Source organism: Erpetoichthys calabaricus, chromosome 16 (assembly GCF_900747795.2).
Source record: "Erpetoichthys calabaricus chromosome 16, fErpCal1.3, whole genome shotgun sequence".
NCBI lineage: Eukaryota > Metazoa > Chordata > Cladistia > Polypteriformes > Polypteridae > Erpetoichthys > Erpetoichthys calabaricus.
Window position 1 is genome coordinate 78,472,711 of NC_041409.2, and position 10,874 is coordinate 78,483,584.

General features: G+C 40.8%; 1 protein-coding gene across 1 annotated transcript; it reads right to left on the bottom strand.

Annotated features, from left to right (window-relative positions):
- Positions 1-5,209: 5,209 nt before the first annotated feature.
- hsp90aa1.2 (heat shock protein 90, alpha (cytosolic), class A member 1, tandem duplicate 2) lies at positions 5,210-10,874 on the bottom strand. The gene is made up of 11 exons (XM_028821653.2): positions 10,715-10,874; positions 8,947-9,111; positions 8,486-8,852; positions 8,173-8,306; positions 7,770-8,084; positions 7,487-7,652; positions 7,204-7,394; positions 6,769-6,916; positions 6,388-6,656; positions 5,692-6,025; positions 5,210-5,483 (listed from the first exon to the last, which is right to left on the bottom strand). Exons 2-11 carry the CDS (start codon positions 9,109-9,111, stop codon positions 5,371-5,373), a joined length of 2,202 nt encoding a protein of 733 aa, XP_028677486.1. The 5' UTR covers positions 10,715-10,874; the 3' UTR covers positions 5,210-5,370.

Below are 10,874 nucleotides of genomic sequence, written 5' to 3' on the forward strand. Positions count from 1 at the left end.
TCAATGGTATGGCACAATACACCCCCCTCTATCTCTCTCGCTTGTCAGCCCGCTGCAGTGAGACAGTAATGCAGATCACCGTCTCGCTGTGTTGCTTAATTGAGCACACAAATTTGCTTGCCTCTTGCTCAGGATTTGCACCAAACAGCAATTGCCATCCCATTTTTTTGCACAGATTAATGAAGGGCTACAGGTTTTCATTCTAACCCTTTTCTTAATTGGTGACCAGCTTTGCTGCTAATTAATCCCTTTTATATTCATTTTAATTTGACTTGTTTTTTAAAGATGTGTTCCCCTTAATTTATTTATCGTTCCTCAGAATTTCTTCATTTCTTTCCTTAAATGGCACCCAAACAGAAATTAAATGTGAAGTGAGTGAGCCAGCACTGGGTAGCCCTGCTGCCTCGCAGTTAGGAGACCTGGGTTCGCTTCCCGGCTTCTCCCTGCGTGGAGTTTGCATGTTCTCCCTGTGTCTGCGTGGGTTTCCTCCGGGTACTCCGGTGTCCTCCCACAGTCCAAAGACATGCAGATTAGGTGCATTGGCGATTCTAAATTGTCCCTAGTGTGTGCTTGGTGTGTGTGCCCTGCGGTGGGCTGGCATCCTGCCTGGGGTTTGTTTCCTGCCTTGCGCCTTGTGTTGGCTGGGATTGGCTCCAGCAGACCCCCATGACCCTGTAGTTAGGATATAGCAGGTTGGATAATGGATGGATGGAGTGAGCCAACAAAAGATCAAATAATTCAGAGCCTCAAACTCCACAATCAATTTCACTCCAACCAGTTGCTAAAGTAGACACCGATTCTTGTTGTTAATTAAACCCATTCTTTAATTCCATGGCTTGCTGCTGCTCTCATTGTACAAAACAGATTTGGAAATGTATGCTAGATTTTCTCTTTTCTAAGACTACAAATGTAGGAGCAAATGGCACCTGAGCAGATCAAAATTCCAGTGGCCATCATCTTCTTTTATTTTCAGATATTCTATGATGGAAACAGTTTCCCGGTCATGTTTTGGCTTAATTTGTATCTCATTATTGTTTGGCTGCTAATTAAGGAAAAAGAAACAATTAAGGGGTCTGAGTCCTCAAGAGCAAGTCAAATAAAATTAATTCAAAAGAAGTTAATTAGCCAAAAAACAGGTCACTAATTAAGAAAAGGGTTAAAATGAAAACCTGCAGCCACTGTGGCCCTTCAGGACTGGAGTTGCGGACCCCTGTCTTAGACTGACGGCATAGGTAAGTTAACTGACTTCAGGGTCACATAACAGTCAAGGAATTAAAAATGAAGAAGTGGCTTGTCAACACCTCTGATAGATCCATCCATCCATCTTCCAAACCCACTTATCCGGCGTAGGGCCATGGGGTAGGTGGAGCCTGTCAAAGTAATCATCAGACGCAGTGGGTAAACCATCACAGGTAACCATGTGGAATGTAGAGGTGTGGTATACATTGGGGCAAAAAAGTATTTAGTCAGCCAGCAATTGTGCAAGTTCTCCCACTTAAAAAGATGAGCGAGGCCTGTAATTTCCATCATAGGTATACCTCAACTGAGAGACAAAATGAGAAAAAAAATCCAGAAAATCACATTGTCTGATTTTTGAAGAATTTATTTGCAAATTATGGTGGAAAAAAAGTATTTGGTCAATAACAAAAGTTCATCTCAATACTTTGTTATACTGTATACCCTTTGTTGGCAATGACAGAGGTCAAACGTTTTCTGTAAGTCTTCACAAGGTTTTCACACACTGTTGCTGGTATTTTGGCCCATTCCTCCATGCAGATCTCCTCTAGAGCAGTGATGTTTTGGGGCTGTCGCTGGGCAACACGGACTTTCAACTCCCTCCAAAGATTTTCTATGGGGTTGAGATGTGGAGACTGGCTAGGCCACTCCAGGACCTTGAAATGCTTCTTACGAAGCCACTCCTTCGTTACCCGGGCGGTGTGTTTGGGATCATTGTCATGCTGAAAGACCCAGCCATGTTTCATCTTCAATGCCCTTGCTGATGGAAGGAGGTTTTCACTCAGAATCTGACGATACATGGCCCCACTCATTCTTTCCTTTACACGGATCAGTTGTCCTGGTCCCTTTGCAGAAAAACAGCCCCAAAGCATGATGTTTCCACCCCCATGCTTTACAGTAGGTATGGTGTTCTTTGGATGCAACTCAGCATTCTTTCTCCTCCAAACATGACGAGTAGAGTTTTTTTCATCTGACCATATGACATTCTCCCAATCTTCTTCTGGATCATCCAAATGCTCTCTAGCAAACTTCAGACGGGCCTGCACATGTACTGGCTTAAGCAGGGGGACACGTCTGGCACTGCAGGATTTGAGTCCCTAGCGGCGTAGTGTGTTACTGATGGTAGCCTTTGTTACTTTGGTCCCAGCTCTCTGCAGGTCATTCACTAGGTCCCCCCGTGTGGTTCTGGGATTTTTGCTCACCGTTCTTGTGATCATTTTGACCCCCACGGGGTGAGATCTTGCATGGAGCCCCAGATCGAGGGAGATAATCAGTGGTCTTGTATGTCTTCCATTTTCTAATAATTGCTCCCACAGTTGATTTCTTCACACCAAGCTGCTTACCTATTGCAGATTCAGTCTTCCCAGCCTGGTGCAGGTCTACAGTTTTGTTTCTGGTGTCCTTTGACAGCTCTTTGGTCTTGGCCATAGTGGAGTTTGGAGTGTGACTGTTTGAGGTTGTGGACAGGTGTCTTTTATATTGATAACGAGTTCAAACAGGTGCCATTAATACAGGTAACGAGTGGAGGACAGAGGAGCCTCTTACAGAAGAAGTTACAGGTCTGTGAGAGCCAGAAATCTTGCTTGTTTGTAGGTGACCAAATACTTATTTTCCACCATAATTTGCAAATAAATTCTTTAAAAATTCTGGATTTTTTTTTTCTCATTTTGTCTCTCATAGTTGAGGTATACCTATGATGAAAATTACAGGCCTCTCTCATCTTTTTAAGTGGGAGAACTTGCACAATTGGAGGCTGACTAAATACTTTTTTGCTCCACTGGATGGGGGCCCATAAATAGCCTTGCTCTGTCTTCAAGGGAGAACTCTCCTCTACCAGGTCATGGCTGACTGAAGGACATTGTTCTTTTTTAAAATGAAGGTGGCTATTTAAGTACTGCTGCCTGAGGTACATCACTGCAGGGCAAAAGAACAAAAGATTGCATTCCCACTTTAATACAGGTTGTTGCACCCCTGCAGCTAACCTGTGATATATGAATATTACTTAATATACACTAATAGTATAAAGGGTACTGTGGCCTAAAACCAGGGATGCTCCAGCATTGCAATTTTTGTTTTGGGCATGCCCCTCATGTGATGTTTTGTACAGTCAGGTTTTAACAAATCTAACAAACGGAGACAAGGGCCACATTTCACTTTCAACTGAGCATCATTTCCTAATTCATGATTCAAAAGAAGAATGCAATCCTTCCCAAGAGGCACATTATGACTTCAAACCACAATGTGCTTTTCCCATCATTTACAACATTCAAAAGTACACATTCAGAATGTAACCCCCACATCATGTTGAATCCGATCGTCTCGGGATAATTTAGCCCCATTCTTTTATATTTTCTGCACTCACTTCACCTGTAATCTCTCTATCCCATCGGTGTTGGATGTGATGATGCAGGAACCAACCCTTATCAGGTACATCATTATGTTTAGTTGCACATGGAAGTCTGGAGGAGCTGTGCTGCTCGCTCTTGTGTATACATGCATGGCTGAGGTGGCCAAATTTTTATTACAACTTGCCGCTTAAATCTGAGGCAAATCTGTGGTTGCCACTGGACCAGTTTATTTTCGATTGCTATACTAAATCCGTCAATTAAAACCAAAATCACAAGTTTTGGATTAATGCTACGAGATGTTAGTTCAGATTAATTAGCATAGAGGGTTTATTTGTAGTAAACAAGTAACCTGCAAGTTAACAGACTCCAGTGCAAGGAACAATAAAATAAGCACACAGCTTTCACAAGAATTGTGGGTTGAAGTCAAATACTGTGGCCATGAGCTAATCACTTCCATCTACCTGTGCTCCAATTGGAAAAACAACTAATTGCATCCAATATTGTTGGTCAGCCAATTTATTCAAATATAAAATCCAAATTTACTGAAGCTCAAATAGCCCATAAATAATTGGTTAGCTACAACCCTTTACAAATGCAAGCTACCTTGCACAAGCTGAAGAAAGGTTCTAACAAGTCAAACAAAGCTGCCTTCAAGCCACGCTTACATGGACTGAAGTGTTTTCTGGAGCAGAAGTATTCTTCCCTTTCCAGGCTTTTTCTTAGTCAAACCTCAGTTGACAATTTGGTGGCCAGGCAGTGTTCAGACATTGTGATTCACCTTCACCGTACACAAGTTACAGAAACTCATCTTGCATCAAGTTAAAAGTGCAGGGGTGCCCCAATACTGGGCTTGGAGCTGCAAAGTTACTACCGCTTTTAACTGGGCACCTACCTCAATTAAGCAATACATTTCATAGTTTTGATGTGAATTCAGAGTGGCCTAAACTGGTTATAATTGGTACTGTAACATTGCAGGGATTTAACTTTTCCATTTTACAGACATCTGGATTATTTTGCAGAGATTTATCAAAGGGGTTTGTGGATCCAAACACTTCCTATCTTTGGCAATTGTTTCCCAGCAGTTCCAAATTGCTTATAAATTAGAATTCACTACAGCAATTTGCCCTCTCAAGTGTGTATATAAACCCAGCTAAAAAAAAAAAAAAAAAAAAAAGCAAAATTAACCAATTAGAATCATTAAACTGAACCCCTACAGCCACCCCCCCCCCCCCCCAGTCCTGATCCAAGTCTCCATTTTGACAGGATTCTCTCTCCTTCTCTAAAGTACATCAACTGCCGTAACAGCAAGTACTGGTGACCCATAAACAGATGCCCAATTATTCACCCCCAAAAACACATCCATTCCTCAACCTTGGATGAGTCTGCATTGAAGCAGGATAGCAGATACACATTGCACAAGGAAGCAACCCTTAAACTGCATACCCTGCCTGATCTGGCAGCACTAGTAGTAATGGACAAGGTTCAAGACATGCATGTTTCAGTTTATGCCCATTACATTAAGTTCCCAGGCCAGAATGAAGAATGTTATAAAAGCAAGGACCCACTCTACCGAGCAAAATTCCAATTATACATTCTTCCAGTTTCAGCGCACACAGGACACATAATGACATTAATATTTTATTCAACTTTTGAACATTTCCATAAGAAAATTTACATTTGAACAATTTCAGACCACACTTGGGGGAAACTGGAATGGAAATAAATATAACCAAAACAAAAATGCATTAACAGTTACAGTCATGTATAAAATGTATACACAAGTCCTTTAATCAACTTCCTCCATACGGGATGTGTCTTCTCCTTCTAGTGGTGGCATGTCCTCAACTGGAGCAGAAGTGGCCTCAGTCTCATCTGTTGTCATGTCATCTTCATCGATACCTGCCAAGAGATTGAACTTTGGTTAAACTATTCACACTAACAAGCTTCTTGTGTTCGAGAGACAATGTGGGGTGTTCAGGGAAGCACAGTAAAATTGCAACAATTAAAAGGACACTTGCTTGTGCCACATTCATATTACGTTGGGGTGGTGGCATAATTGCAGGGTAGGCAGTTTTAACATTGCTAGGAATTGGTTTGTCTTACTCACCCAGACCAAGTTTAATCATCCTGTAAATGCGGTTGGCATGTGTCTGAGGGTCATCTAATGTGAAGCCTGATGACATCAAAGAGGTCTCAAACAAGAGAATAACCAAGTCCTTAACAGATTTATCATTTTTATCTGCCTCTGCCTTCTGCCGCAATGTTTCAATAATTGGATGATCACAGTTAATTTCAAGGTGCTTCTTGGCAGCCATGTAGCCCATAGTAGAGTTATCTCGCAAGGCCTGTGCTTTCATTATCCGCTCCATGTTTGCAGTCCAGCCATATGTGCTAGTTACAATGCAGCATGGGGATGAAACCAATCTGTTGGAAACTGCAACCTATAGAAGAAGAAAAACATTCGTGAAGAACATACCACAAACTAAAATACTGGTTACAGTACAACTAGGATCCACAAGAGAGTGTGGGATGGGGAAGTACACAAAGTATATTTATTGAGCACCACCACCAGAGGAATGCTTGGTCAGGTTACTATAACCTTTGTCAAATTGATGAAAAGATATTGCAAAAAAATTAAGCCTTCAATTAAGCTGGGCAACAGTAATTTAGTCTAAACTTTCCATCTTAACAGCCAATCTATACAATGTGTGCAATACTTCACACCACCACCACTCGAGAGAGAATCCATTGTCAAATTTTAAACCAGGTGTGGTAATCAAAATACTGCATGGTTAAGACTCACCTTTTCCACTTTCTTTTCAAGAATATCCTTCATTATTTTGCAAAGATTTTCAAATTTTGCTTTCTTCTCCTCTTGTTTCTTCTTCTCTTCCTCATCCTCTGGAAGTTCGAGTCCTTCTTTGGTTACAGATACAAGTGTTTTTCCCTCAAACTCTTTCAACTGTTGCACACAGTACTCATCAATTGGCTCAATCATGTAGATTACTTCAAGACCATGCTTCCTCAGGCGCTCCACAAACGCAGAGTTGGCAACCTGTTCTTTAGTCTCACCTGCAGAAAGGTTTGTACAAATTAATACTAAAAAAGGAGCAGTGCAAGAAATTAAAAAAGGTTTTCAGATGCAGGACCTTCAAAATAAAATCAGTTTAGATTCTCAACTAACCAGTTATGTAGTAGATGTGCTTCTGATTCTCCTTCATTCTTGTGACATAATCCTTTAATGACACCATCTCATCACCAGAAGCAGAAGTATAGTATCGGAGCAGTTCTGACAATTTCTTGCGATTCTGAGAGTCCTCATGAATTCCCAGCTACAAAATTTCAAAACACCACTTTAATGACCAGCCTTGTTACATCTCAATCACAAATTTTCCATTTACAAAAGGAAAAAAATTCACACAGCACTTCTTAAAAACTATGCCAAATTCACAACAAACACCATTGGGACTAGACCTAATAAATTACTGCGGTGGGCTGGCGCCCTGCCCAGGGATTTGTTCCTGCCTTGCACCCTGTGCTGGCTGGGATTGGCTCCAGCAGACCCCCCATGACCCGGTGTTAGGATATAGCAGGTTGGACAATGACAGACTTAAATTACCTTAATGTTCTTCGCAAACTGCTCATAGTATTTTTTGTAGTTCTCTTTGTCTTCAGATAGCTCTGTGAACAGTTCCAAGCACTTCTTTACCAAGTTCTTGCGAATCACTTTAAGAATCTTGCTCTGCTGCAACATTTCTCTAGAAATATTGAGGGGCAGATCCTCAGAATCCACAACACCTTTGATGAAATCTGAAATAAAAAGCACCCAATTTAAGGAAAATGCAAGTTTTTTTTTTTTGTTTTTTTTTTTTTTAGCCAATTCCCCCTAAACATATACATACTGAGGTATTCAGGGATTAGATCTTCACAGTTGTCCATAATAAAGACTCTCCGCACGTACAGCTTAATATTGTTCTTTTTCTTCCGGTTTTCGAACAAGTCAAATGGTGCACGTCTTGGCACAAACAGCAGTGCTCTGAACTCAAGCTGACCTTCCACTGAGAAATGCTAAGTGGAGGAAAAAAATAAGGAAAAAAAAAAATTATATTCTACTCACACCTAACCAAAGACCATTACACCAATATTGAAATATTTACTAGTTTTCTTTTTGCATTGGGTACTCACTTTTACTGCCAGATGATCTTCCCAGTCATTGGTAAGACTCTTGTAAAACTCTCCATACTCCTCATTTGTAATGTCATCAGGATTTCTGGTCCAAATTGGCTTAGTCTTGTTAAGCTCCTCTTGGTCAATGTACTTCTCCTTAATCTTCTTCTTCTTCTTTTTGTCTGTTTTCTTTTCATCCTCCTCCTCATCCGAGCCTACATCCTCAATATCTGGCTTGTCTTCCTCACTTTTCTCTTCCTCTTTTTTCTCCTCCTTGTCTTTCTCTTCCTCTGCTTCATCATCACTCACTTCCTTATCCCGTTCCTTTTCCACCTGGGAAAAAAAAAAAATAAAGCTTAAGCTTCATTTCATAGAAGAGGCTACAAGATCATAAATTACAAACAACCACCACACAACTTACAAAAAGGGTAATGGGATATCCAATGAACTGGGAATGTTTTTTGACAATTTCTTTAACTCTCCTTTCCTCAAGGTACTCTGCTTGATCCTCTTTCAGATGCAAAACTACTTTTGTACCTCTCCCAAGGGGCTCAGCTATATATATATAAAAAAAAACAAAAAAAAAACACCACCATTTGAAAACAAAGACTGGGGAACTAAAACCCAAATACAAGTCACACTTGTACAGCTTAAACAGTTGGGCAAACACATTGGTCTTTACAGGTCACAAGGTGTGGGGGAGCATCAAAGAGAAAATGTTCTTTTGTACTTACTGTTGTCAGTTCTGACTGTGAAAGAACCTCCAGCTGAGGACTCCCAAGCATACTGCTCATCATCATTATGTTTTGTGACCACGGTTACTTTCTCTGCTACAAGGTAAGCAGAGTAGAAACCCACACCAAACTGGCCAATCATGGAGATATCTGCTCCAGCTTGCAAGGCTTCCATGAATGCCTTTGTTCCAGACTTTGCAATGGTGCCAAGATTGTTGATAAGATCAGCCTTGGTCATTCCAATACCAGTATCAATGATGGTCAGGGTACGATCTTGTTTGTTTGGAATCAAATCAATCTTTAGCTCCTTTCCAGAATCCAACTTGCTTGGATCAGTTAAACTTTCATACCGGATTTTGTCCAGAGCCTGGAACACAAGCAGCCAATTAAGAGGCAAGGCATTTAATGGGCATGCAAATGTTGGATCAATAAACCTTCCAGCTCACTAGTCAAAAACTTACATCAGAAGAATTCGAAATCAGTTCTCTCAGGAAGATTTCCTTGTTGGAATAAAAGGTGTTGATGATCAAGGACATCAACTGGGCAATTTCTGCCTGGAATGCAAATGTCTCCACCTCTTCTTCCATTGGTTGATCATGAGAGGTTGTAGCAGTTTCCTCTGGCATCTGTAATGTACAACACAAATGTAGACACTTATTTTATTTACTGGTTCTTCCATACACTGCCACCACCGGATCAAAACACTGTATGGTCACCTCTAAGGTTTAAATGAAAGCCAACACCCCAACTTCCTACAACACCAACTGTGTGAGAGTCCTAACTGGAAACAATGGGTAATGACTCAAAGTACATTTATGTTAGATAAAAATGACAAGAGCAGAGTGGAATTATGATGTTGCAACTCCTGCAGTATCCCCCCCACCCATCTGGTGTATTTTAATGTTGTGTCCTCTCCAGTCATCTGGAACCTATGGAAAGGTTAGGAAACCGTGACAAAAATTATTTCAAATACATGCATTTGTGAAGGGCCCAGTAAAAACCGTCCCGTTTTCTTAGTGTTGGAATTTAAATATACGGGCTTTATTAAAGTTTCATCAACCTAACCTACCCCCATAAATCGAGACAATATTTATTAGAGTCAATTATAAACTTTTTTACGTTCTAATGATCATTGATGATATCGTTTCCAAATAACAGAAAACAATCCAATACAGGTTTAAAATTCAGCTCCCAGGTCGCATGGTGAAGCCTTCTACACTTTGCCAAAAAAATTGAACTAAGCATCACGAATAAATAAACGCAAAATTTGGCTTTTGGGGGATGGACATTCCGCGAAGCAGACATGCGTCGAAACGTCAACGCCTACACCTGCGAAGACTCGGCAGTCCCATTTCAACGAACGGTAAAACAAACAAGTAAAATTGTATTAGGTACCCACATGTTCAAACATTAATAGACGACCTGAGCATTAGTCAAACTCGCTCCATAACTGTTGTACCGTATTAGCCACTATGGATGTAGTGAAAAGTCCAGCAAAATTACACCTGAAAGAAGGGGCCTTAGTTGCCTCGAAAGCTTGCATTTTGTAATCTTTTTAGTTAGCCAATAAAAGGTGTCATTTTGCTCGACTTCTCACTGCATCCAACTCGCTCCGCAAATGGAGGAGAACAGGGCGAACGTTGCCACCTACAGGCACTTCTATGAATTACACCACTTGCACGTGGTTGTACTTTTTCGCGGGACTGGCTCCTTCCGCTTCCGACACATCCAGTGACTATGCATTAAAACGCCCCCTGAAGGGAAATCCACACAATGGCAGCCTTCTAGAAAATACGGTGAAGTAGTTGCTGTCGTTGATGATGCCGCTGCCTCATCATCATCATCGCCTTCTTTCATTCATATTCCCCCAAGCAGTAACAGTTTTGGCAAAAAACGGATGTTCAGGTCAATTTTCTGAAGCACGCGGATAATAAGCTACTCCGCTTCTTATATTAAATGCGGTTTCCTCTTTCGGGTTAAGAACTGAATTGCCCTGCACCCCCTTCCATATTTCATATTAAAAAAATAAACAATTAACAAAATTAGCTGAATGACTTTTAACAGTGCAAATTTAGTGTCTCGATTGAAAAAAATTTAAGCAAAAGCAAAACGAAAAAAAATCAGACGTAAAATGAAAAATATTCATGAACTTGAATAAAACGTTTCTTTTAACATATATTTACTTTTTATTAATAACATCCGGTACATTTTAACCATTTTCTTCCTTACCTTGGTGTCTTATTTCTGAACTTAATCCCTTGGAATGTTCTCAGTGGTACTCTCCACCAGTGACTAGCACAAATGAAACAACGAGGCGGCAGAGCCGGCTTAAATACGCTTGTATAGAAATCCCGCAGACAGTTCGAGAATATGCGGCGCTTCAGAAACC

What these genes read in the sequence shown, in the direction of transcription:
- hsp90aa1.2 (XM_028821653.2), bottom strand. Translation starts at nt 9,111, where the DNA reads ATGCCAGAGGAAACTGCTACAACCTCTCATGATCAACCAATGGAAGAA. An exon ending in AGTTTGCGAAGAACATTAAG is followed by an intron (nt 6,917 to 7,203) that starts GTAATTTAAGTC and finishes GAAATTTTGTAG; the next exon opens with CTGGGAATTCATGAGGACTC. An exon ending in GCACATCTACTACATAACTG is followed by an intron (nt 6,657 to 6,768) that starts GTTAGTTGAGAA and finishes ACCTTTCTGCAG; the next exon opens with GTGAGACTAAAGAACAGGTT.